The 27,451-nt window shown below is 46.6% G+C and overlaps 1 protein-coding gene across 1 annotated transcript; it reads left to right on the top strand.

Annotated features, from left to right (window-relative positions):
• Window positions 1–1,608: 1,608 nt before the first annotated feature.
• MTURN (maturin, neural progenitor differentiation regulator homolog) lies at window positions 1,609–24,422 on the top strand. The gene is made up of 4 exons (XM_033088380.1): window positions 1,609–1,710; window positions 1,798–2,003; window positions 11,194–11,316; window positions 22,930–24,422. Exons 2-4 carry the CDS (start codon window positions 1,842–1,844, stop codon window positions 23,038–23,040), a joined length of 396 nt encoding a protein of 131 aa, XP_032944271.1. The 5' UTR covers window positions 1,609–1,710; window positions 1,798–1,841; the 3' UTR covers window positions 23,041–24,422.
• Window positions 24,423–27,451: the final 3,029 nt, after the last annotated feature.

Raw genomic sequence — 27,451 nt, 5'->3', positions numbered from 1 at the left:
CCTTGATATTTCAGATACCTCTGAAATATCCCTCAGAGCAGTATCTAGATTAGTGTTTGAATAATTAGGAGAAGGTGTGTGTACACCAGGGAGGCAGAGATCTTGAGGGTTTTAGAATCCTGCCTAGTTTACAGTCTGTAAATTCCTTGATGGCAAAAAAAAAACCTGGGCCTTGTGCATCTTTGTCTGGTACCCAATTGATGCTCCATAAACGTTTGCTGAGCTGAGTTGTTTTAAAAGAACTGAGAAATTATGAAGTCAGGAAATCAACTTCCAGGTAAGGATGGTTCCCATCAGGAAAAAGATCCGATAAGATGCAATGCCTAGGACTCCTTTTGGCTGATCACCATTCTGACCTCTTACTCACCAAAAGATTAAGCGCTGTTTCTATTTTCACTGTAGGGAGGCAGCTTTGATTTATTAAGATAAGTCAAGGAAAAAGAATTTTTCCAGACATGTGCAAGAGAAACAACTTTCCTGAATCACATCTATACTATTGAGTAAAGGGTGTGTTCAAATGGATTCATGGTGTCATGAGCTTCCCTTAGTTAGTCTGCCAGTTGAGGATGGAAACACGTATTATTCATATTTATATTCCTAGGGCTAGCACGGTGCCTGGTTTAGAAGACAAACTTTAAAGATAAAAGCTGATTGAATGTTTGGAGAATGAAAACTATTTAACGTGTCACTGCTGGTAGTCACCCAATTCCTGCGGGCGAGTTCTGTCAATGCATTTTCTGCAATCCAGCAATGCCTGTCGAGCCCTGGCAGCCAGTGAGCATTCAACAGGTGCAATCGTGGGGCCATGCATTCTTATTTTAAAATGTACTTTCTCCTCTTGCAAACTAGCGTTGATCATTTTAGGTTATGCAATATGAAGTGAAGCTGAATAATATGCAAGCTCGTCAGTCATATGGGCTTATTTCTAAGAAATACTCAGATTTATGTTAAAGCAAAAAAAAAAAAAAAACCGAAAAGTTTCATGTTCCTTTCCAAGTGGGCATTCATATCAGTGTCTAATAAATGTATTTAGGGGAAACATTTCTTTACATCCTTTACAGGACAGAGCTTTGATTCTGGAAAAGAAAAGCTCCGTTTGCCTTAGACTTTCTCAGTTCCCCCATTGCTAGCCTCAGACAAGGTACAAATTATCTGCAATTCTGTGGGCGTCCCCTGCATTTAAACGGCATTGTTTCCCCGGCCTTCTAACTCCAGATAAACGTTAAGACGGACAACCAGCTTTCTCGCTTCACTGTAACCCGGGAAGCCGCGGATGTCGAGCCCGCGCTGTGACGTCACCCGGCTCGCAGGCCCAGGCCCAGGTCTCCGGCTCCGGTGATTGGCTGGGACCCATGACGTCACGGGCTGGGGTGGCCCTGGCCTCGCGAGGACCCGGGGATGCTTTGGGTTCGTTTATTTAAAAAAAAAAAAAAAAAAAAAAAAAAAAAGTGGCCGGGGGCGGGGGGCCGGAGGAGCCCGCGGAGCGCCCGGCCCCTCCCGCCGCGCCCCGCCCCAGCCGCGCCAGCCTCCCAGGCTGCCCGAAAGGGGGCGGGCGGGGAGGCGGGCCCGGGAGGAGCCGGGCGCGGCGCTGCGCCGTCCGTGGCCGCCGCCCACCCCGTTACACACAGCATGTAAACAGAGCCCGCCGGGAAGAGCCCCGGGACCGGAGGGAAGCTGCACCGCCCGTCCCGGCTGCCTGGCCGACAGCCTGCGGAGCCGCGCGCTGCCCGCCCGGGAGGAGGGCGCCCGAGGAGAGAGGAGGGCGGGCGGGCGGGAGGCGGAGGGAGCGGGCGGCGGGCGGCGCGAGGAGGCTGAGGCAGCGGCGGGCGCGGCGGGCCAGGATGGATTTCCAGCAGCTGGCTGACGTTGCGGAGAAATGGTGTTCCAATACGCCCTTCGAGCTCATCGCCACGGAGGAGACCGAGCGCAGGATGGATTTCTACGCCGACCCCGGCGTCTCCTTCTACGTTCTGTGTCCGGACAACGACTGCGGAGACAATTTTGTGAGTGCCTGGGGGAGGGACCGCTGCAGCGCGCGGGAGTGTGGCCGCGCGGCCGCTTCCCTGCGCCCGAGCCCCGGCACACTAGGAAGGCTGTGTGTCGGGGGGCGGGGGAGGGTGCGCAACCCGCTCGCCACCGCGCACCCCGCTGCTCGGCCGGGGAAGCCCCGGGGTCCGGCGCGGCGGGGTCAGCGTTCCGGGTGGGGTCGGCTGGGCGGCGGGCAGGGACGCCCTTAGGATGCAGGGAGCGGGGCAGGGGCGGACTATTTCGGGGACATGACCCGGAGGCCCGTGCACTGTGCTTCGCTTGGAGCATCGCCGGGGTGTACCGCCTCGCACCAGCCTGTCCCGGGGCGCACGGACCCTCCCACAGACGGGATCCAGAGTCCGGAGCTTCCTACACCCAGGCGTCCCGTCTGGGTGTGGAATCCCGTTCCTCTCCCAATGCTCAGGCAACTCCTCGAGTTGTCCCCGCCCGGGGAACCCTCCAGCCCCGCGGGTTATTCCCCGCGCTGCTTGTTTGGACACAAAGCCTCTGTCCACACTAGCGATGCCCCATCTCCTGGACCTTCTTTGCGGAATTACACCCCGATCTTTAAAAACGCACGCGCGCGCGTGTGCGTGCGCGCGCGCACATACACACACGGGCTCGTCTTGTCCCCTGTGCTTTCATTGCTCTTCTATGAGCTTCTGAGCGGGTTCTGTCCAGCTGAGGTGCTGGCTGTGGCCCCTTAAAGCCCTTTGGTTTTATCAGAAGAGAGGGAATTCCCCCTCCACGCTCCCCATCATAGTCCCCGCTCCTGCCTCGGGCTCGGAGGCAACGGGACCTGGAACTGCTGCGTCCAAATCTTTGACTTTGCATCCTGTGCCCACTTGGGATCTTTGGCGCTGGCAGTTTAGGAAGGGGCTGCGGAGGGCAGAGCAGTTGGGATAGGAGGTGCGGAGACGGGGCGAGGATGGCGCTCCATGAAGTGTTTGTAAGGACGGGGGAAAAATAATGGTCCCCAAATGTAAGATGGAGGCGGCTGTGGGCTCGGGTTACCGTGTGGTCACCGGCTTGAGCCTGGAGCTGGCGCTGCTGCCGCCCCTGCGGACGGAGGTGGGGTTGCCTGGCCCTGGCTCTTCAGGTGGAGTGAGACAAAGCTGGGCCGAGTTCCTCGCCGCCGCTTGCCGGTACCATCCATAGAAAGTTCTCCAAGGAGTTAGAGAGACGGGAAGATCACCTTTCTTGGTCTCGGCCGTAAAGCACACCCCTCCCACCCCCTCCACCCCACTCAACCCCTCGGAGAGGAAGAACCCACCGGGGCCCCAGCCCTGTGACTGTGGAAGAGGGATGGCCTTGGGTGACAGCCAGATCGGAGTTCTGGCCCTGTGACTCTGGTTAGTTGCTGTCCCCCAGCTCAGTTTATACATCAAAAAAAATGGGTATAATGCCAGTACCCACTCTATTGGATAAAGCACATAACAGTCTCCACACATAGCAAGGGCCCCACAAATTGGGATCAGCGGTTAGATCTGGGGTTCCCTGAGTTTAGAGCTTGTCTCTTTTTTAAAGAGCGTCAATGTTCTCACCTGTAAAATGTGAATCAGAATGCCTCTTTCACATGTACTTATGAAGAGCAAGCTATATATATATATATATATATATATATATATATATATATATATATATGTAAGAAAACTGTTAACTGCAGTTAAAATAAGTAAGTAAGTGTTGTTTGTTATTGGGAGGAGTGGGAGGTCATGAAAAAAGGGACTTACAACATTGTAAAAGTGTGAGAAAGCCCCAGGGATAAAGTGAAAAGGGCATCAGAGCCCAACTAACTGCCATGTTAGGGCTTGGTTAGTAGTCCCTTCCAGACCTGTGCTTCCTTGGTCGGCCAGTGTTCTTCCCTCCTCCTTATTGCCTGACATAGGGCAAGAATCAGTGGGGTTCTGGATATTGTGGGGAGAGTTTCACACAGCCTTCCTGCTGGGACTACCGGAGACATAGCCTAAGAAATTACTCCCAGGAGGTTAAGTGGGTGGAGAAAATGCAAGGCCATTCTCTTCCCTTGAATATGTATATCAACCCATTCAGAAACATTATGTATATACGGCCTTTTTCAAGATCACCTGTATTATAGTTTAAATGTTTCCCCACCTGTAGGAGTGAACTGCTTGAAAGTGTTCTTTCACTGACAATTAAATGATATAAAGAAAAATGAAAATGGGAAAAGTCATTCTTCGGGTAGACTGGCACTTTCTCAGTTTCTGGAGGCCGGAATGGACGGACAGGATGCTAACCCCTGGAGTTTTCTTAACCCAAACCTCTGCTCCTGTCTGTCCCATGCCAGGTTTGTCAGGCTGCTGTTTGCCTTTAGTTAAAGGAACTCAGGTACAAAGTGTCCTACCTCTCTCCTTTTCATTTTCCTAGGAAAATCTGTTTAGCATTAGAAGAAATTTTAGATGAGTGGAATGAATCCCTATAATCTCAAGGATTTCTTACTAGGAATATTTTTGTAGCATTTCTCAATTTACAAAGTGTCTTCACATCATTCATTCAACGAACATTTTATTGAGGGCTTATTTTGTACCAGGGATACCTGGAATACAAATAGGGTCTCTGCCTTCACTTTCCTGGGGCCATTCTATCCATCTAAGAGGCAGTGTTGCTTAATGGTTGAAATACACTAAGGTAAGTACCCTGTGGGCAAACTGCTTGGGTTTGCTCCCCGGCCCCCCATGTCTACCGTGTGCCTTGGGGGGAGTTATTTAGTCTCTCTATGCCACGATTTCCACATCTGTAAAATGGGGATGATGATATTAGCATTATCATCCTAGCAGACTTGTTTAGAACAGTGCCTGAAATGGGGGTGATGATATTAGTGACTCTCTGGCGGTCTCTGGATCTATTTAAAATATAACCCAGGTCATGTCTCCGCCAGTCCCTCCCTACCTAAACTTCTGCAGTAAAACCTAAGCCCTCACGCTGGCTTCAAGCCCACACAGGATCTGTCTCCTGCCACCTTTCTGATCTCATCTTGGACCATTCTTCCCCCTTCCTTACTATGTTCCTGCCACACTGGCCTTTCTGGTCTTCCGACATGCCAAGCTCAGGGCCTTTGCATTCACTGTTCCCTCTGCCTAGAACATTCCTCCCCCTCCTCTTTACAGGTCTGGCTCTTTTATGCCATTCAGACCTGGGAGAAACCGTTTATTATCATAGCACTCATTAGTACTTGGTAGTCTCGTGTTTATTTTCTGCCTCCCCCACTAGACTATAAGCTTCATGAGAACAATAACCTTGTCTGTTTTCTTTATCACTTTATCACAGCACTTAGAACAGTGTCCGACGCATGATAGGTGCTCAGTCCGTGTTTGTAAGAATGAATGAATGAATGAATGAATGACAATCTACTGTAGAAGACAGATACTAAGTTTCAAGAATGACAGCTTCAAAGAACAATAATAACAACTACCACTTATGTGCAATTTACTATGTGCTCTAAGCACTTTGCATATATGAACTCATTTGCTCTTAGTAATCTCACCAGGTACTCTATAATTATCTCCATTTTACAGATGAGGAAACTGAAGCACAGTGAGGTTTACTAACTTTCTCACAGCTAGTAAGTGGAGCAGCACCCTGACCCATAGCCCTGTACTGAAAACATAGCATCACAGGAGTGACAACTAGGGACCAATTTAGACTGTGGGTTTAAGGACATCTTATTGGTCCGCACAAAAAGTCTATGAGGTAGGCATTATTAACCCCATTTTATAGGTGAGGAACCTGAGGCTCGGTGTAAGAGATTCATCCAGGCCTATACCACTGAGAAGTGGCAGAACCAGGACTTGAGCCCAAGGCCAGAGGCTTGCCCTTCCCAGCCTGCAGACCGTCCCACAGGCAGTATCAGGCCAGTAACTCCAGATGCCTAGGAACAAGGACCTCCTTTTATTTTCCCTCTGCTTTGGCAGCTCTTGGGTCCCTCGTGCCCTCTGTCCCCTTCTCGCTTCACAGGCCATCCGGTCCAAGCTGTTCCTTTCCAAACTGCTGCCCTGATTTGGGCCTCTCTTTGTGGACGCTCCGTGAAGTCTGGTCCTACAATCAAAAGAAGCTGCCAGCGTCTTGTCTGTGCTGGGAGTTCAGGGACGGGGCTCATCCTGCCTGGCTACAGGTGTGACCGGGAGTGGGCCGAGGGCTTACGGACAGGTGGCACACTCCCCTCTGTAGCCAACTCAGGTCCTGAGGGCTCTGCCAGGCTTGAGGAGTGGGGTGTTGGCAGCCACTCATGTACCAGCCGGACAGGGGTGCGTGTGTAGGTGTCACACGCCCTGGGCATGGCAGCACCAGCTGCTTCCCTACTGTTCTTGCCCAGGAGAAAGGGGCTCTAATCAAAGAGCACTGCCCTGCCCCTCGCTGGTGCCCGGGCGCTAATGACCAGACAAAGGAAAGACTCCCCTGTTGTCTACTGTTTTTGGCAACCCATCAAAACATGTTTGGATCTAAAATTTGTATAGTTTAATCCCTTCTCAATACAAAAACAAAGATAGCAGTTGTCATAGTATTAAAGGAAAAGGTTTTATAGAAAAACTATGTGATTTAAATATCTGTGTGTGTGTGTATATATATATATATATATATATATATCACCTATTTTCATTCTAGGTGGCCAAATAACCTTGCATTTTGGAGAAGAAAATACAACTGGTTTAAAAAAGATTGCATTGTGTTTATATGGTAGTATCATGGAGAGAGAACACTTTCTTGTCTAATTTAAACTCTACCCTCAGTTTCCTCATCTGTCAAATGGGGCTAATCATATCTATATTGTGTTAGTATTGTGAGGATTAAGTGGAGGATACGGTGGACTGTAAAGCTTTCCACTGTATGAATAGTGGCCGTGCATTATTCACGTAGAGAGACTGTTTCAGGGGCAAAGATGTGGCCTTCGTATATCTGTGGAGTGAGTGGTAATCTGAGGAGAGTCATGTTATGCTCAGATGCGTTCACATAGATGGGAATGAGCACGCTAATGAGAGGCGGGCTGCAGGTCTGCAGGTTATCTCCTGTAATCTTTATAACCGTTCCATGAGTGTTACTATTTTCTGTGACTTACAAATGAAGGAGCTGAGGCTCAGGTTGAAGGCTGCACATCTCTGGTAAGGTCCTGGCTTTGCCTCTTGTTCCCTGTGTGACCACGGGCAAGTTGCTTAACCCCTCTGAGCCTCAGTTTCCTCCTTGGTAAAATGGATCAGTGGCTGGCATAAAGAGCAGGTCATAGGTATGGCCAGCCATGCCCTTCCCACCCTGTGCAGGTAGCATATGTTGGGTAGCATGAGAGGGCTTGTAGCTTTTATCTTCTGCCACCTCCTGTATGGACAATAGTCTGTTTTGGATTAAGCTACACCAACTCGAAATGGACTCCCTGGTACTGCTGACGGCAGAAGCTCTGAAGTCATTGGTGCAGTGAGAGTCAGGACTACGGCAATGGCCTTTTGTCCTCAAAAAGCCGCTTGTAGGGTTGAATTACCTTAATGATCTAATACCATTTTTGGATAAGATGGATATTGCCATGTAGAAAACAGAAAGGTGGTCGTTTTCCTATTTGCAGATGACATAGTATATTGTCTTAATATGGGCAAGCGTTGATAACAAACTCCAGTCCGACTTAATAACAGAAAGCAGGGCCACAGATGGCCTGTTCTAAAATCAAAGTTCTCACCAGGGATTTTCAACTCCTAATGGGCAGGAATTTACAGGAAAGCGTAGGCTGCTCGGAAGTACAGCAAGGGCCACTTCGCTGCAACCATGCTGTCCTGAATTTGGAGTTGGTTTTAGTCAGTAATGACATTGAGAGTTTTAAATGTAATGCTCATCCCCAGCCTCATACCCCCAAATTTGCGGTTAGCACAAGCCCGGCTCAGGTTCCGGTTCTCAAAGTGTGGTCCCAGAACCTGCAGCCTGAGCCTCTCCTAGGAACTTGTTGGAAATGCAGATTCTCAGCCCCGCCCCCATGGGACAGTCCGGGGTGGGGCCCAGCAGTTGTGTTTTAATAAACCTCTAACTGACCATGTTGTATACTAAAGCTTGAGACCCACTGCTTTCTTCTCCTTCGCCAAACCTTTCCTTGGCCTTTCTCCTATTGTAACAAGCGAGGTCTGTGATCTGCCTTAGCTCTAACTGTCCTATTGGAAAGCCAATACATTCTGTACCTACATTTATATTTGCCAGGGAATTACTGTACATTGTTCAAAGCCATGAGTCCTCTGACCCCATTCCAGTCTTTTTCATGGCCCAAGTGGGTGTTCGGTTACACATGCTTAAAATATTTTCCAAGTTGGAGTCATGGTGGCCATGCCCAGTGGTGCAGGACTCTGGGTCTGCAGTTACCCATCTGCCTTTGTACGAGACAAAACCCCAGATCCTGTTTTCAGAGGCATCAGCCCATGCACCTGATGTGCTTCCTGCCCTTCCACCCCCCCATTTTTCCTAAGAGGTAGCCATCCTGCCCCTAGCCCTTTGTCTATTAATTCTGAAGAGCTGGGCTGTTTTATCTGCAGGCACTGCCTCCGGGCACTGTGCTTCTCTGTCTTTGCATAGGCCTCCAGAAAGCAAATCTGTGTCCCATCCTAGCAGGTGGCCCAGCCCGCTTACCTTTGCTTTGATCTTATTTTCCTTTCGTTGTTTTCTTCCCTTTGTCCTTATTTTCCCAACTGCAGACTTATTTTTTAGTTCATTGGCTCTTGTATTCTATGGATCTTTGCTGACTACCTTGATTATTTTGGGAAGTTTTATTCAAAAAATAAAACTGAGTACTTTTGTTACGAGATACAATGGATATGAAACAATTAGCATTTAATAACTGATGTCCTTTGAATGGCCATGTATGCCTGGGTCTGTCTGATTCCAAACCCTGCGCCCCGTCACTCACGTTGTCATTTGGGCAGAGATTCAGTGAAAATGAGTTTTTAAACCCACAAAACCAACATGACTGGGAATCAGGGTGAATTAGACAGCCAAATGAAGGAAGTTTAAGCTGACTGAACAGAAGCTCCTTTATCGGGTGTTAAGTCTTCCTTCTTCAAAATGTACTTATAAATCAACAACTCCAAAAGTGAAGGAATGAGAATCGTGGCATGAACGATTTCCTCCTGATGTTAGAAATGCTTAGAAACATTTAACCAAAGAAACTGATTGCCAAACAGTGTTGGCTACACTGCAATTCTGTTACTGTTTGAATGATACACTTTCCTTAGTTTACTTTGTAATTTCAAGCGCAAATGCACTTAAAAACAAACAAACAAATCAAACAGGTATACAAAGTTTTCATAGATACACCAACTTGTGGATTATAACCCACGTTGCCTTGGGTAGTGTTCTCGGTGAAGCCACATTGGGCGTCTGATTTGCTCAGCCTGTGACTTCGGCCATGAAGCAGGTGGAAAGCCCAACCTCACCCGCCCCATTCTCCTGCAGAAACAAAACGGGAGAAGAGCGTACTTCTGGCCACCATTTATTGAACATCCACTGCATGCCAGCCAGGCACTGTGCCAGGAATTTAATAAACTTTTTGCTTTTTCTTAAATCTTCACCAATCTAGGGAAGGCAGGCTTAAAGTTTTCTATTGTGTGTGCTAGATGTCAATCCCATCTTTAACTTAGAGAAGAATTGAAATGCACTGGAACTTTTTAAAATTTGAGTATGGAAATGGGTGCTGAGCAGAACTTACATGAAAGTGAGATTTTATTATTCTAGCTGAACCCCCACGGATTAAGAATCAAGTTCAATAATGGACATAAAAACACTTTGTACTATTCTACTTTCGTACAATGTAAGGGACTTGTTACATCAATGGCATTTCAGTGGCTTGACAACTTTTAGGGTCTAATTAATAGGCAGTTGTGTTTGAGCAATTCTCTCAAGTGAGAGAATCTAAGTTACCTTTTATTAGGACGAGGCAGAAGCTACTCTAGCAGTCCGCTGGAATTAGAGCAGCACGTGTCAGAAATGGCCCTTTGCATCTATGAAACGTGGATAATTGGCTGTACAGATAGCACATTAGCACCTAATTATTGTCTCTTAGATGTGAGCAGTATTTTAAGTCTATAGATCTAGTTCAGAAGGAAAAAAGTGAAGTGTGTTTATTGAGTGAAGAGCTTACTCCTTTCTGGGGTGATACCCTGACCATTGGTATTAATGGGAGGGACGCGTGTGTGCTTCACATGGGCCATTTCTCCAAATAAATTTCGTCTCCTGCTGTCTGGTCCCTGCTTCTTGCTCTCGTCTGCTAGTCATCCTCTCCCATGCTGCTACACTTTTTTTTTTTTTTTAACCAGTGTTGAGCTGTCAAACCAGTCCTCTCTAAACAGTGATTTTTGGTACCTGGTAGATACCCTGATGTTCTCCTGATAGCCCAATGCCTGTCCCTCTGCCTCCATAGCTCTCAAGCCTGTGTCTTGGCCTTATTCCAAATCCTTAAACATGTATGGGAGAGACTTGTCTAGTCTTAAAGATGTGCAACAATGGATATCCTCATGTGGAAAGAAAAAATGAAAACCTAAAGCCAGTCTCCTTGGCGCATGCTGACATTGAGAAGTGGTGCTTGGGATGGAGCCCTCTAAAAGCATTTTAAGGGAATGGGAGCTTTCAGAAGCCTTTCTCCCCCAGTGTCTAAGTGATAACTCTTCTGTGTGTTCTCCTAAATTCACTTCGTTTTGAAGTAAATTCACCATCACCCCCACTCACAGGCTAATCTGGGTAAAGAATGTCTCATTCCAAGTTAGTGGTTATAAACTATGCCTAATGAATCCCTCAGCCATTGCTGAACACAAAGTTAAGGAGTATGCAGGCTCTTGGTTTCTCTTCCCTCCTGTTTTAAAGCCACCCTCGTCCTGCCCTAGAGGGGAAACAGTGGAAATCATGCATATTGACCCCACTGTTCTTTTTACGACCTATGAGCAGATTTGATGGCAAATCCAGCCGGTGAGATTATGGACCAAAAGCTAGGGTGTTCTATAGGGTATACATTTTCTTATCCCCTTCAGCGCAAACAAATCAGGAAGGAATATATAAATTTTACTCTGGAATGGAGGCCTGCTTCAGATGCATGCAATTAAGAAAAAAATCTTTTTGGTTTTCTGTATTTCACACCAAGTGTAATGACTGTGTGTCTTTGTTTTCTCCTCTCCCTTGCCTGCGGGCATGTAGCACGTGTGGAGTGAGAGCGAGGATTGCCTGCCTTTCTTGCAGCTAGCACAGGATTACATCTCTTCCTGCGGCAAGAAGACGCTCCAGGAAGTCTTGGAAAAAGTCTTCAAGTCTTTCAGACCTGTAGGTGCCTGCTTGCCTTCTAAAGCCGTCTTGTTTTCTACCATGATTGTGTTTTGAATAACATGGATTGTGGGGAAAGTGGGCAAAACCTGGGATGACTAATTGTTTTTCTCTTGTCTGCTTTGTGGCTTAAAGATAGCAGCTCGCGGAGGGAGGCTGAGGGCGGGAGGGAGGGGAAAATGGGATGTGACACAGCTGTTTGTTGCAAGGATGATAGTTATTTCTAGCATCACTTGAGTTAAGGATCTCTGATAGGGTGGGCAAACAGAGCCTTCATGAGACCACTGCGTATTCTCGTCCTTATGCGGTAGACTTAAAACCAAACTGTTTGGAAGTGCTGTGAAGGTTCTCTTAGAACAGTGAGGCCTAGATTTGGGGAACTTCCCAAAGGTTATATGAAGGATGTACCACCATGTCTGTGGGTATGGCGAAGGATGAAACTGGATACTGGGTCTATTCTTTTCTCTTTTGCTAATCTCTTACGGAGTGCTTGCTTCCCCTACCCCTTGGGATTTCGGGATTTGTATGTTTGTGGCTAGCTAACAGTTTGTATTCCTTCTAGCAGAAACACATATAAAATGAATTCTAGCTGCAAAATATGTAAAATGAAGACTCTATTTTAAAAGAAGAAGATCCCTATTTTAAAAATTACCTATTTCCATTTATTTTTATTGGAAGATAAGTTCAGATGACCAGTGTCCTGACACTTCCCCAAGTTAAATTCTGTGCCCACCGTAAATACTCAACACGTTCAAGGATATTTGCTCTAGAATTTCTATTTATTTCTTTTTTTAAAGTCTTTTTAGTACCTACTTCTCTGCTGAAATTTTCAAGCTTGTCTTTTGTTTCTCTGAACATAGTAGGCATGATTGCATGGTTGCATAATAGACTGTGTCTGGTATTCCAGTATTTCAAGGTTTGTAAGTCTATTATTTTGTTGTCTTTTGTTTCAAATGGTTCTCACTCCTGGTATCGTGTTTCTTTGTGGGTTGGATTATCTCTGTGTGCTGCTTATTGTATTTGAAAATGTATATATAGGAATAAATTAAGGCTTAGAGGAGGGTGCCTTCCTCCAGAGAGGGTTTTCATTTGCTTCTGCCAGGGCTTGGGGGCCCTGTCAGTCTGAGACCACCTCCAAACAATTAAGGACTTGTGGTTCTTAGAACAGTGAAGGTGATGAAAAGCCAGGCTGTAGGTCTGCTTTCTTCCAGCTCATCCTGGTCCTAAGAGCTGTATTAGTCCATTCAGGCTGCTGAACAAAATACCACAGACTGGGTGGCTTAGAAACAACAGACATTTATTTCTCAAGTTCTGGCGGCTCAAAGTCCAAGGTCAGGGTGCCAACAGACTTGGTGTGTGGTGAGGGCCTGCTTTCTAAACCGACGACCATCTTGTTACTGGAACCTCACTTGGTGGAAGGTAAGAAAGATATCTCGAGGGCCTGTTTTCTACGGTCCTAGTCCCATTCGTGAGGGCTCCACCTTCATAACCTAGTGAGCTCCCAAAGGCCCACCTCCTGATAGCATCACCTTCAGGGGTAGGATTTCACTGCATGAATTTGGGGGGCACAGATTCAGACCATGGCAAGGATATAGGCCTCTGGGGTCCCAACTTAACGTGGGGGTAGTTTGTAGCATTCGGCTCCTTTGGAAGACCCTGGATTTGACTTTGGTCCCCCTAGCTCTTAGAGTAGGCCACAAATGCAGTAATGTTTCTAGCTGTTTCTTCTAGGTCAGCAGATACCCTCAGGACAAAAGCAGCTATTTATGTTAGGTTTACCTCTCTACGTTCTAATTGTTGAATATATTTAAGAAGGCGTTTTTTCATACTGAATCCAGCTTTTTTTCAGTTCTCTGTGAAAGAGTTGGTCCCAATCATTGAATCCACTGTTATAAGAATTGGAATTTCAGTGGCTGTTGTCCCTCTGTATGATTTGTATCACTCCTCCAACCAATTCATTCTTTTAAGTTTTTTACTTTTCTAAGCCTGCTTGGCACATTCAAAATAGATTTTTGACTTAAAAGTATGGTCAATTTCACTTTCGTTCATTCAATATATACTGAATATATACTTAATGAGTGCCCACTAGGCACTTGGCACTACGTACTGCTCTGTTCCTAGCACTTGAATCAAACAGGTGAAACTCTTTGACCTCACGGAGCCGATACTCTAGTGGCAAGAGAGACAGGATAACTAAGTACAACCCGTGTCAGTGATAAGTCAAGGGAAAAAAGTAAGTTAGCAAAAAGGAGCAGGAAATGTTAGAGGTACTGAAAATTTTGATTAGGGGAGCAGGGAAGGCTTCATTAAGAAGGTAACGTTTGAGTAAAACTTGAAATTAGGTGTGAGCCACGAGGAGATCTAGGGGAAGAGCTTTCCAGGTAGAGAGAAGAACAAATATGAAGGCAACGGGGTGGGAGGTACCAGAGTCTGAGGAGTGAGTTGGGGCTGGTGTAACCAGGTGATGGTGGCAGCCGTGGTGGTGGCGGTGGGGATGGAGCGAGAGAGGAGTGTGAAGAATTTGAAGGGTTGCGGGTCACAGAAGGACTTAGCCTTTTACTCGGGTGTGATGGGAGCCACTGGTGGAGTTTGAGCCGAGAGGGATCTGACTTCACATTTTGAAAGGCTCCCTCTGACAAGTTGAAAATAGGCTCCAAGGGGAAGACCGGCGAGGAGGCCATTGCTGTCATGTGGGTGGGAGGCGATGGGGCTTGGACCCGGGTGGTGGCAGTGAAGGTGGGATGAAGGCGTCAGATTCTGGAGATGCCTTGAAAGGAGACCCAACCGGACTGGCTGTGGATCAGAAGCGGGGCGTGAGAAAAAAAGAGGCGACAAGGATGCCGCCGAAGTCCCCTGGCTAGGCCGTGAGGGGCGTGGCATTGTCGTTGAGTGCCGCGGAGGAGGCCGCAGGAGGAACCGTTTGGGGATTCCATCAGGAGCTCCATTTTGGACACGTCAGCCTTTGAAACACCGCTTAGACATCCAGGTAGAGATATCCAGTAGGTACATTTTTTAAAATATCGATTCTCCCACGTCTTCAGCAGAAGAAAAGATCTGGTAGCAGATGATACAGCCGTTTTGCAGCTGGTTTCCTTGCAGGGGTTTGTGCCATTCACTTGTCTGCCACCTGGTCCTCTTTATGTGGCAGTCGTCTCTGGTAGCCGGCAAAATACCTGTAGAATTGGCTTAACTGGAGAAGGGGAGCTCCTGCCGGAACCCGTTTTACTGTTTTTCTTTACCAAGTTTATGACTATATTTTGGTAACATATAAACGGGGGGGAGAGGAGGGGAGGGAAGTGCAGTCCAAGAAAGTCCAGATGTATTGCTGAAAACAATTGGATTGGTGGAATAGTTTCTTTCCGTTCAAGCTGCTGCGTGTCATGGACACACACAGATTTGATTTCATGTTGTTGGACTTCCAGGGTTTGGGTTCATTTCTAAAGCAGAGCCTTCCTTCGCGGGCAGCGTGGATGCCCCACGGGCGAGGAGGCCTTGACCCAGTACAGCGCCCTCTAGTGGGGAAGGTTTTGGGTGCTGGGCGCCCATTCTTGCTCGGCGTGCTCCTATGTGCTGGTTCTTGGGGGAACCACTTCCTGAGACGACGTTCGTGGGCTGGGCATCCTTGCCCCTCGGGGAGAGCCAACGGGAGGTGCGCGTGGGGTTTTGGGTTTCTGTCAGTCGGGCCGTGGCCCGCTCGGATGAGAGGAAGTGTTGCAGCCCAGAATGAAGGCCCGCTGGAGACCCGTGCGGAAGCGTGTACCCTCTCCATCTCCACCGAAGAGCGCGATTCTTCCCGCTGCCGCTATTTCTCTGTTTTATGTAAGGGGGCGTTGGGTTTAGAAATAAGACGTACGAAAGGGTCTTGTTGCTGCTGTAGTTGAAAGTATTTTTGAAGTAATGCATCCCGAAATGCCACAGGGATGTCAAGCAGGCGAACTTCACATCTTTCCCCTGAAAAGTTGTGGTCATCTGACCGATTGGGCAGCTGCTTTTTGCTTATAGTTGGGAAGCACAGGGGAACTATTGTCGCCTCCATCTTGGAACAGCCTCACCGTGGCTTTGAATCCTTGCTTCTCCTTGGCCCGCCCATTGCCAGCCCCTGCCCTGTGGGTCCCTCCAAAAGATAAGGACCTGTCTGTTGACAGCCTTCTCTGCCTTTAGGGGGCATCAGTCACACAGAGTTAACTAACTCCACCGAAGCCTGCACACTTGATGCACGGGCCAAGCGTGGAGTCTTCTGGCCTTCCTGAGGGATCCTGTCCGAAACGCTAAGCAGGCCACTTGAGCACTCTGTCTTTCAACATACCAACTTTGTAGACTGTGTTTGTTTTCCTTTTTCTTGTTTGCCTTCCCCCCACGGAAACACTCAATATCACAGTCAAAGGCCATCCCCCCCACCCCAGGAAATCTGTTGTTGGATTTGAAAGGGGAAAAAATTGTTAACTCTTTTTCACCATCCGACTCCTAGTTTTCCTCTACCTGTTCATCACATTTTCAACAAAACGTTGCCGATCGCCTGCTCTTTGCCAGAGCACTGTTTTGGAGAGTGAGGGGCAGGCCGCCGTGCCCAGCGCTGCCCTCAAGAAGCTGCGTTTGTGGTAGGAGAGACAGCCACAGAAACATACCGAGAAACTCCATGTTACACACAGAGCGTTTGTGTTGGCCCAGACACTGCTGGAGACCGTGCAGAGCCTGCGAAGCAGTTCCGCTCTTGCTCAGCTTACTCCGATGTGCTGGTTCTTTGGGGAACTATTTCCTGAGTGGAAATTAGTGGTGCGAACTGTAGAATGTGTTGCCTGTGGTCTCTTTACCCAGTTTTGTGGAATCAGGACACTGCAGGGATGAGGAACCCAAGCTCTGTGGGCAGCGATTCAAGTCCCAGCTCTGCCTCTTGCCGGCTGTGTGGCCTTAGCCAAGTTACTTAACCTCTGTTTCTCAGTTTCTTCATTTGTAAAGTTAGGAAACAAATGACAATAGTTACCTTAGAGTTGCTGTGACAATGAAATGACGCAATTCTTGTAGGGTACTTAGTACAGCACGTTACACATGCGAAGCACTGAATAAACGCTGGACAGGATGGGGACACCAGGTAAAATACTGTTGAGAAGCGAGTAGGACTTAGTGAGTCCCTTTATAGGACTCCGATTCTTGGCAGAGAGAAAAATCAATTTGCTCAGTGCCTTCAGCACATGCCTAACTAATAGCAGCATCTAGGTAACAGAAGGGAAGTTAAAGAGGCTTTATTGGGGTTCACAATCAAAAGTTGATCAGCGTTGGTTTGGACAGCGTAATAAATGTCCATTCAGTAGCTAATCCATACAACTCGCTGTGTAGGTGCCGGTGCTCCCAGAAGAGTGAATGGACACTCATCCCCCGAGTGGGGCATGTGACCAAAGAGCCGCTGGGTGCAGGTTTACGGGTGACATTTCTGCTTTTCTGTTTTTTTCCTAAATGCTCTATGATGTCACAGAAAACATTTATAATCAGAAACTATGTTGTGTTTTGTTAAAAGCTGTATTGTCTACAAGGTGTCAGAAGGGCTAGGAGTATCAGACTCACTGAGGAACGAAGTGAAGTGCAGGGCAGTGGCTTTATGAGGAGGTGGGACTTGAAGAAATGGCAGGATCTAGAGGAGCTCAGAGGAGGAAGAGGGCTGGCCAAGAAGGAAGTCCAGAAAGGCCCATCCTGGCCCTTTAGCTCCGAGTCCTTAGACATGTCCCCAGTGGGGGAGGTGGCTCCGTCCTGCGCTGGCCTGTCTGGCCCCCATGCTGGGTGGTCTCTAGCAGATCGCTCAACCTCAGTACCCCATACCTGTCTCTCTGTCTTGTGGATTTGTAGGGAGCTTCAAAATCAGACTAAGAACATAAAGGACTGCCAGAGCCCAGCCATCCTGCAGTGTCATCTCAACTTCCGGCTCGTCACTGCTGTTAGGAGACGCTTATTGGGCGGATCCATGACCCTGGGGAGTTCATCGGGCAGCTTCCCTCCTAGAGGGACCACATTCTGCTCCACTCCAGGGCCTCTTGCTTGAACCTAGGATTTTTCCTTCTTGCTGGAACATCATATCCAAATGGTACCTGTATGCAAATGACAGCAGCAAGGAGGTTGTCATTGCCATCTGTGAGCTGACGGGTTTATCCGTGTTATGCAGCCACTAATTGCTTCAGAGATGCTGGTCAGTAGCCTTGATAAATGTGAGTTGGCAAAGTTCGGGATCCTACGTTCTTCTTGTTTAAGTGGCCCTTGGTTGACAGTTGCGGTCGTCACATGATTGAGCTAGATAATAAAATAGTGGCTATGGATCTAAATAATGGTCGTTGTGCCAGTCATTTTTTTCCCTCTACGTTTTCACATCTTTTATTTAGTGATGACTGACGGACCTTCCCCCTTGTTAAAAAAACAGTTCATAAGAGAAGAGAGAGATTACCATTTCCATTAGCGGCTAAACGAAACCTTATCTTTGCCCTTTCAGATTCTCTCAAAGCTTTTCTTTATTTCCCTGGAGTCCCAGCTCTTCCTCCTCTTCCCAGCACTGTGGGCGTTGGAGCCATGAGGCACTTGTTGCTATGACAGTTTTGTGTACTGTGCTGGTTCATGTTGCTCTGACCACCCTACGTGGAGTTAGAACCCGTGGTTCCCCCGACTGACCCCGGGCCCCTCCCTGGGGTTGCTGTGTAACTCCACGTTTGTAACTCTCAACAAGCAGAGACTCATATGAACCAGACTGATACAGTCAGTTTGCCACTGACGGCTGGTGAGCCAGAGATTAAACGCCATAGGAAAACCCTTTGTGACCCAGAAAAAGTCCAATTCTTGCTTCTACTCTTAGTCTGGTCACGAGCCTGGCAGAAGAGAAAGAACCCACCTGTGGGAAGCTGCTCATGGTCAGAAAGTCTGATAGGAAAAGATTATACACACTTGTGGGTTTTAATAAAAGACATAGAATGTTGACAACTGCAGTTAATTATGGCTTTTATTTTTTGCTCACTTTATGAATATTCAAGCCCTGTCTTTTTTAGAAAGTACAATGGCCCCTAAAAGTAAGAGAGTACCTACTACTCTTGCCCATTTGCAATCTTGCCACCTACCTCTTTTTTTCCCCTAGTATCAAGAAGATAGACTGACCAGCATCCCATCATAGGTTTCTTGGTACCACCAGCATTATGGATCATTAAGATAAATGGTGGCAAATTCCCTAAATGCTTTAAGAGTCTCAATACTTGGAGTGTGGTTCCAGGACCAGCAGTGTCTCCATGTCCTGGGAGTTTGTTATAAGTGCAGAATCTCAGGTCCCACTTGATGCCTACTGAATCAGAATCTACATTTCTGGTAGGTCCCTGGGTGAATCATACTGGGTGCCAAAAAAATGTATACAAGTGGACACTTTGGTCAACGTTGCTCAAGCAGTAGTTCGCCATAATCAGAAATGTCTGGACGCTGATGGTAACCACTTTGAGCACCTCTTGTAACTGCAAAAGTCAAACAGGACTTGTATTCATCTTTTGTCGTTGGTATATATTGAGTATTACAATTTTAATACAGTTTTCCTTTCTTAAAATGTGTATACATTTTTGGGGGCACCCTCTGTATGTACTAAAGCATGAGGAATGCTGCTTCAAAGAATCCTCAGAAAGGAGCTTCCTGGGACCTCTGAAACCACAAAACATTTATGGAAAGCACCAAAGCCCTAGCTGGTTGAGTGCACTCTCCAAGGCACAGACACCTCCTCCCCTTATAAAGACACTCTGGCCCACTGCTGAGTGTGTGCCACCTTTAGAGACAGCAGATGCTAAATGCCACCTGGATATGGCTTCAACCAGTTACATCACTTTCCAAAACATTCAGTTAGTCCTACAGATAATTGATACTCTCTTGGATCTACAGGACTTTAATTCTCAAGGGCTGGCATCTCTACCTTTCCAGTACAATCCTGTTTGGATGGGTGAGCCCCAGAATTTCTTACATAATCATAGGTTGTTCAAAGGAAGCCTGATGGACAGCAAGACCCTGGAAACACCAACACTCTTGTCCAGAGTGAGCATAGGGATTTTTTTTCCGGTCAACTGAAAACATTTTACTGAAATATGAATTAATGATTATGACTCTCAGCAGTAATTTAAATATACCAGACAGGGTTTCTGGGCCTGTCTCCTTTTCCTTATAAGAATGTGTGGGTGTAGTGAAAGCAAGGACTCCAGGATTCTCACCAGTCTGTTTGTGCTCCTGTCTCTGATATGTCTTCTCCGCTGTTCAAAATTTGGATCCAGAAGTTAAATTTAGACGTACCCACCATAGATGGGAGTGGAGACAGAGGCTGGCGGGAGTGCTAGATTATTACATGTCTGTATGATATCCTTTGGAATCCCAGGCAAATTCTAGTCCTGGTGCTTTTTCTATTCTCCACATCCTTCCAAATTGTACATACTTGTAAATGTAGACGTTAACGTTGCATACGGAATTTTCTACAAGGTGTATTACCCAGTAGAGAACATTGAAGCCTCCAGCTACAGGAATAGCACTGACAGCTAGAAGGGCATCTCCTGGGTAGCCTGGTGGTTAGGCGTGTGAAGTATGTAGTCCAATGGCCTGGGTGTGAATCCAGCTCTGACCTTAACCTCGGTAACTCTGACAAGTCCCTCATCCTCTCTCGGTCTTACCTGTAAAAGGAGGATAATATTAGTATCTACCCTGTAGGGTTCTTATGAGGACCAAAGGACTTATTATATGTACAGCTGCTTCGGACAGTGCCTAGCAGGTAGTAACTTGAGCAATATTAACTATGATTATTATTAAGTCTGCAGTGAGACAAAATTGGTTGCTTCAGTGGAATGCTGAATGTAAGCCTGACAATCAAATGAGGCTAATAGCGCTCAGCTTTTACTTCGCTTCTTACTTTCCACAGGACTAATAAACAGTCACGTGGTCCAAAAGCAAGCCCAGCAGAAGAGAGGCAGGAGCAGGGGCTGGAGGCAGCCTACTGATGCTGCAGTGACTCTCCTTGAATAACTGAACAGGCTGTGCTTTAAAATGAGAAGCAAGATGATAGGACAGAACTAGATAATTCACAAGACTGTGGTGTGCAAACCATGGCCACATTCACTTTCTCAGTTACTCTGCATAGTTTCTCTAGAGGCAGAGCAAGTGTCATGATTCCCACTCTATAGAGAAGGGTACCGAGGCTCAGAAAGACAGTGGCTTGGCAGAGGTCCCCAACTAGAGCCCCGGCTTCCGGAAGCCAGGTCCAGTGCCTTTTCCACACAGCCTCTCAAGGAATCTGCAGACCCTACACTAAGGTGCCTTAGAAGTCCAGAAGGCCATTGAGAACTTCCTTTTCTTCTGCCTCCTGTAAGGGTAGGGGGTGAGCAGCTCTCAGAGCAACATCTGAATATTTCCCATCAAAGGGAAGGACCTCCCGTATCACTGATGCTCTAGACCTAGAACCATGGGCTTGAGCCACATTGAAGGTGAGGTAGGGAGCTACGAAGAGCAGAGAGGGGAGGGAGAAGGCAGTGGTTTTGTGCTTGGCTTGCCTGGAACCTCTTCTACAGGCCACCCTAAGCTGAGGAGCAGAAGGGTGCTGGGAGGTACCTTGGTTTGGGTCCATGTGACTTACTGTGTTACGAAAACGAATCACTGGCGTGTCTCTTTAGGACACTGTGGCAAGTATGCAGATGTGTACCTCAACTGTGCCCTCTTTACCCACGACAGTCATTGCTAACTGAACACGATTTCCCACTGCGCTCAGCACCCTCCTGAACCCAGGGCTCTGGGCAGCCACCAGCAGTCAGATCTGCTAAGTGAGAGGGAACCCACTGGCCCTTCCTCTTTTCAGGGGTCTCCTTTTAATATAATGGGGAGTTACATTTATTTAAATTAATACATCTTGTTCTGGCATTCAGGTGATTCTGGAATTGTTGACAGTGGCAACCATATTTATTTTTTATTAGTCGTTTAAATATTACTACTGTTTGGATACTTTGACCTTGTTGTGTCATCTGGCAGCTTTGCAAATAAAAATGGAACACCAGAATATTAGTCATCTGTTTCATTGTAACCAACCATCTTTTGTTCTCTCTTTCGAGGCAAACTTTGTCTTTTACTCCATCCACTAAGATATGGAAGGGAGACAGTAGTAGGACAAAGGGGCTTCTCCCTGCTCCCAAGCACACACAAGATTGGTCCAAACTGTCCGGACAGGCTGAGATGTCCTCCTCCTGCCCCGCGCTTCCCCGTGACCAGCCTCTGAGACTGCTGCCACACTCAGAGCGCTGAGGGGAAAGCGTGTGTCTGCAGCTGGCCGTGTCCACCCTGGCAGGCCACCTGTGTAATATGACCAGAGGTGCCTAGTGGATGATTCTGCTCTGCATTCATAGGGCTCTTTGAGACCTGCGAGAGAACTTCAGAGGAAGGCATTGTTTTCATCACAACTCTGCTTATCTGTCCCTCACTTAAGCAATTGGGAGGGAGCGGGAAGAAAGGGGTGGGGGTGGCAGGACACTAGGGAGGCAGTGCAGAGTAAACAGAATGGGCCTTTTTATTTCATGTCTTACTGCAGTTAGTGTTTAGATCGTAGGGCCGTTCAGTGAAGTTGCCTCAAAGTGATCAACCAAGCGGCCACCATGGGACAAAGCGGCCACCATGGGACAAGGTCCTTTGGCCACGCGCAGGCAGTAAGTCTCATTAAGGAGCCTTGGGATGGGTGCCCCACGATCACAGACAAGGCCCAAGGTCACAGCTTCCTCCGTCCAGTACCAGAGCTTTCTGGTCATATTGATCTGACCCAGCAAATGGCACTCATAGTCTCTAACCAAAGGCCAGTCGGTGCTTTAAGAAAAGCACTGTGTAGTTATGAATTTCCCTGGTGATGATTAGGGAGCATTTGGAAAATACAAAAAGAGAAAAAGAAGAAATGTACCCATAATCACACTGTCTCAAAAATACTCTTAACATGTAACTGGACTTCACTGAGGTCTATTTTTCTATGTATCTGTGTATAAATTTTAAGAAAATCTATATCATAATGGAAACACAATTTTTATCATGTTCTTTTTACACTTATGAGTACATTTTGTATATCAGATTATTTAAAATACTATCTTCAGTGGATAATAGGATTCCATCTTATAGATGCACCATAAATTTTTCAACCATTTTGTAGAACATTTTAGTAGTTTCCACATGTCCATGTGTTATAAGTAATAGCGTCGTGTGTTTTTAGGGGAGGAAATGCGGGGAATAGATTTTTGACATCTTGATGGGATAGTTAGCCCTGTTCATTGTACTACTGCTAACATCCCAGGTTTGTGTGCGGGTACGTAGACGTAGTATCTTTGTGCATAGGTCATATGTGATGCCGGGTTGTGTAGTTAAAAGTAGTGACTCTCCAGGCTCCCCAAGAAAACCTAACCCTTTGAGCACCACTCCATTGAAGGATTGATATTCCCGTCTAATAAGTTCATAAATGTAATTGTGGGAGTAGTTAACTCTGAGGGAAATCCCTAGCTGCTGTTCTAAGTCCTGCTACGTGCTGTTGAATTTGGACCAGATGCTTTCGATGGTCCTCGTGCCTGGGACCCTCAGTGCTCACAGCTGCTTCTCTTTTCTCCCTTGTAGTTACTGGGGCTTCCGGATGCAGATGACGACGCATTAGAAGAGTACAGTGCAGACGTGGAAGAGGAGGAACCAGAGGCAGACCACCCCCAAATGGGTGTCAGTCAGCAGTAAACTTGCCAGGGCTCCCATCTGAGAAGGAAAGTGAGCCCCATGGTACCCAAGGTGGGGTTGCGTGCTCCTGGGTTAGCATTTTGCATTAGTACTTCGAAACAGGACGTTTGACACCCAGCATCCAAATTAAAATGAAATACCTTTTTAACAACCACAAAATATCTGGGATGAGCTTTGCTCAGAAGTGACCTGAATTTTACTCCCATTTCAGTGGGTTTCTATGGAGTTGTCTCGGTAGCCTTGGCCATTTTGAATTTAGAGTCCATTTTGTGGCTGACCATTCTCTCTTGAGTTTGTGTTGGAGAAGTAACATTCACTGACTCGGATGTAGGGAACTCTGAATGTATTAAGGATGTGTGTTGAGTCCTCACAGGTGACATTATTGAGGGGAAGCATGGCAGAAAAGAAATGCAGTCTGCACTTTTTATGTACCTTGTAAGTGTCGTAAGTGAAAGGTTTTGCTTATAAAGCATGAGTTGTAATATCTAGTCATTAAACTGCACAAGTGCAAATACGAGGGCGGAAAAGGATAATCACTTAGCTTTGGGTGAAGAGGGTAAGAGAGGCAAAGAAGCCTTGGTTAAGTATGCTGCCATCACTGAGTGACCCAGATATGGCAACTGGTTCATGGGTAGGTATAAACATACTTGCATGTTCAGTTATTTTAAAACATGCTAATTTCAAAGACACTTTTAAAGTCGAAGAGTGGAAAATATAAGTGGGGTGACATAAGCTGTCGATTTCTTTAAAATGTTTATAAACCGTCCCATTTGTGAAAGGAAACATTTACCTTCTCTCTTTATAATGAGATGGCGACTTGTTCAATCATGAAAACATCCAGAATCCAAGTGCCACTTCAACTTTGAAGCCATAGATAAATTTAATGGGAAAATAAACCAGGATAAAAAAAATTTTTTTTTTAAATATGATGGAATCCTTCTTCACTTTCTTAGTCTGTCTTTTATTCTTAAAAAAAAAAAGTCAAGAAAAGGATCCTACTGTACAATTTATGAAAAAATTATAATCAAGTGCTTCGAGGAACCTAATTGCAGTGAATTTTTAAAGTGATATGAAAGTGGGAATCTTTTCATCGTGGGTTAGCTTGGTTCAAAGGACACATTTTAATGATCAAAAGACTCAGACAACTCGCAGGAACAGCTGTTATCATCATTTAGCCAACAAATACTTACGGGGAAAATCCTTTGTAACACTAACATGGACTTATTTAAAACATTCATTTTCTTGGACGATTCTGCGTTTCTGGTTCTAAGGACCGAATGCCTCTTCTACACCCCTTGACTAAACGTAGCCTCTCTGGTAGGAATGTTTTTAACATGTGGGCCTGTTAGGTTGTCAAAGTTTGGGATTTAAAAAAAAAAAAAGGCAGTAACAGCCGTAGAGGCTATAGAGTTTATGGGAGTCATATATCTTCCAGGCGTGTCGGCATAAACCTGATTCTCTCAACATTTTCTGTTAACTGGTGCTGTGAGGAGTGCGGCTGCTCGTGATCAAAGAGCGTACTGCATTTGTAAGTCATCGGGTGAAATAATAGAGTGGTTTCCATCCGTACTTCGGTACCCACATTGTTTTCATTTCTTGGGGAAAAAAAACTTATTCAAGGTTAATTCCAAATGAAAAATTTCCTTCCAAGGAGCCTGTTAAGAAAACAAACCTTGACATGTCATCCAGTGGGGTGAGTGTATTCTGTCCTTTGCTCCCTCGTCTGAGTCCCGATGGGCTCTGTACCTGAGCACAGGTGTTTGGGAAGCTGTACCTTCTGTAGCTATCACTCAGATTTGGTCACCTTTGTTTTAACACAATAGGCCGAAAGAATAACTTCTGCACCTGAGATGAAGAAGCTTGACTAGCTTGCTCCATTCAAAGGTAAACTGGAATTTTGTACCTAGAGGCTTACAATCTAAATTTGCATAAGTTTGCAAATGGATTGAACATTAATATGAAATGTATTTTAGGCTTTGACCAAATTCATTTTGGTATTATTATGTTAATGTTCTCTGTTTGTAAAAATTGAGCTGAGATAGACTCAGTCGTTCAGCAGATGGGCTGAGGAGCGATCAGGTCTTGATTCGGCCCAGGAGTAGGGCATAACGTTGCTGTATGTTCCTCATTTTCGTGGTAAAACCCCAAAACGTATTAGCAAATGGATTGTAGCCTTAAGACTTTCCTTTTCTCTGTGCACATCCCCGCCAGTGCTCTCTGACACATGCCCACACGCTCAGGTCGTGTGTGGCACTGGGATTTGCACAGTGCAAATTCCCCCAGTCAGTCAGTGAGTCAACAGCCTGTGGTTTCTGTTCTGGGAAGGGTTCCATGGCTAGACAGGTTCTGGACTTTCACAAACATATAAACCCACTTAGCAGGAGGCAGTGTGGCACAGAGGGAGTTAGGAGAGAGACTGGCTTCTAGTGTTCACTCCGCCAGTGACACGTGACCTTGGGCAAGTCACTTAACTGCCCCGAAACAAAGGGTGATTGCCCTTCCTGCTCTTTAACCACTATTCCATGACTGCCTTACGATGTGCGTGGGTATGAAGAGCAACAATCAAGGAAACTTGAAGGGAAATGAGCAGGAAATGTATTTTGAATCTCTCTGTCCTTAGGGTCGTGGCGACAGGACTACCATAGAACGTGTTTCTGTTGGTCTGTGAGTGTCCAAACCCTCCAGGGCCCGAGCCTGAAGGGCTGAGGAAACTCTGTTCCTTAGGTGAGAGGGTCGTCAAGTCAGGCTCCAGAAGATACAGAAAACACACTTGTCCCAATTGTACATGCTCTGCCCACGGAATGCGTGGTCTTATATGTGCCCTGACAGACTGTGGCTTTGAAAGTGGACTAAGTTTAACTGAGGAGAAATTTTGCCTGAGGAAAAACTGGAAGAGAGGGAAAGATGAGTACTTTTTTTGCCATCTCATCCAGTAGAGAGAATGTGTGAGAGCATGAGTGTGTGTGTGTGTGTGTGTGTGTGTGTGTGTGAATAAGGGAATGATGCTTGTTGATCGCTGTGGGCTAGCTGTGAAATCATGCCTATGATAATGTAAAACCTTGATCCTGGGTTCGAGTAGATCACAGAGACATTTTCTGTGGCTGCCTGGTTACTTTTCTCTGCCTGATAATCATGCCGGGCAGACTTTGGGGAGTCGGAGAGTGAATTATGGAGCCGGGGAAGGAGGGGAGACCGCACACAGTGCCTGCTGCCACTCCGGGTCCAGTTACACTGCGAGGTGCGCCCCTCTCCCAGGCTCAGAGAAGCACATAATCCTTTTTGTTCTTCCGTGACTAGGACACAAAAGGCTCTTCTTTGGGAATGCTCCTGCTGTCCTGGGGCCAGAATTCGCTTTCCCGTGTACTTCAGTAAAAACCTCTCTCTCATAGTTGCTGTCATGTTTCATGGATAAGCAGCACCCATTCTCTAGCACAATTACATGTCTAAATACTGTTTCTGTTTCATAAGAGCACAAAGTGTGTGGACCTAGGGGAGCTGCGATACCAGCATATCTGACAAGTTAGGAAACTGCTATGAACATATCTGATCTCACGGTTTGAGAGGCTCTGGGAGTAGGCAGGACGGAATCTGGGGTGGGAGGAGATGAGTAAGGGAGAATGGGACAGTTAGGATGTGGTTCTTAAGAAAAGGGCCCGGAGGCAATTATCATGTAAGTCCCAGGAAAACCATATTTCATGGCTGTCCCAGTGAGAGCCTGCTTCCCTCAAAGGGGCTGCCTGCACATTGAGAGGCAAGGTTTGTGTTGGGAATGGCTCTGCGGCTTTGGAAATGCCCCCCAGTCAAGGAGACAGTGGGTGTCCCGCAAATCTGGTGGAGTTCTTATCCTGTAGAAACCAGCTGTCAGCCAGAGAAGATCTGAGAGGGGCTCCAGTTACTGACCATGAACCAACCTTGAGCTTGCTTCAGCTGCAGAGGAAGCCACGGGTCAGAAATGCCCCCACCTGCAGGCCCGTGGGCAGGGCCCACCTACTCCACGGAGCTTTAGGCTTGTAGAAAGAGCACAGTTAAAACTCCATTGGGTTGCAGATCCCTCTTCCCTCTCGTGAGGATTAATTCCAGAGATGCCACAGTTGCCATTGCCATCGCTTGGTCTTCAGATTACCAGAGAAGCCTACAGTTGTTGTTGTTGTTTTTTAATTCAATACTAATCCTCTTCTATAAAGACTCAATCAGTTATTTTGGTTTTGTGATAACCAGGTTTGACATGAAAGGCTGACAGTCTTTTAGATTGTATACAGAATGATTCTAACACTTGCCAGGATGCCGCTAGCCCCTGGTGTCCATGGCAACGTGGTGTCCATGGTAAAATATCTATAGCTCAAGTTCATTGGGCAAATTGTTAAATAATAGGTTGTCTTTGATATTTTTATTTAAATTTGGATTACAGAAA

This window comes from Rhinolophus ferrumequinum, chromosome 20, assembly GCF_004115265.2.
Source record: "Rhinolophus ferrumequinum isolate MPI-CBG mRhiFer1 chromosome 20, mRhiFer1_v1.p, whole genome shotgun sequence".
Lineage (NCBI taxonomy): Eukaryota > Metazoa > Chordata > Mammalia > Chiroptera > Rhinolophidae > Rhinolophus > Rhinolophus ferrumequinum.
The sequence above is the reverse complement of the archived record's forward strand: the minus strand, read 5'-3'. Positions and strand labels throughout refer to the sequence as shown.

What these genes read in the sequence shown, in the direction of transcription:
- MTURN (XM_033088380.1), top strand. Translation starts at nt 1,842, where the DNA reads ATGGATTTCCAGCAGCTGGCTGACGTTGCGGAGAAATGGTGTTCCAAT. An exon ending in ACGACTGCGGAGACAATTTT is followed by an intron (nt 2,004 to 11,193) that starts GTGAGTGCCTGG and finishes GCGGGCATGTAG; the next exon opens with CACGTGTGGAGTGAGAGCGA. An exon ending in TCTTCAAGTCTTTCAGACCT is followed by an intron (nt 11,317 to 22,929) that starts GTAGGTGCCTGC and finishes TCTCCCTTGTAG; the next exon opens with TTACTGGGGCTTCCGGATGC.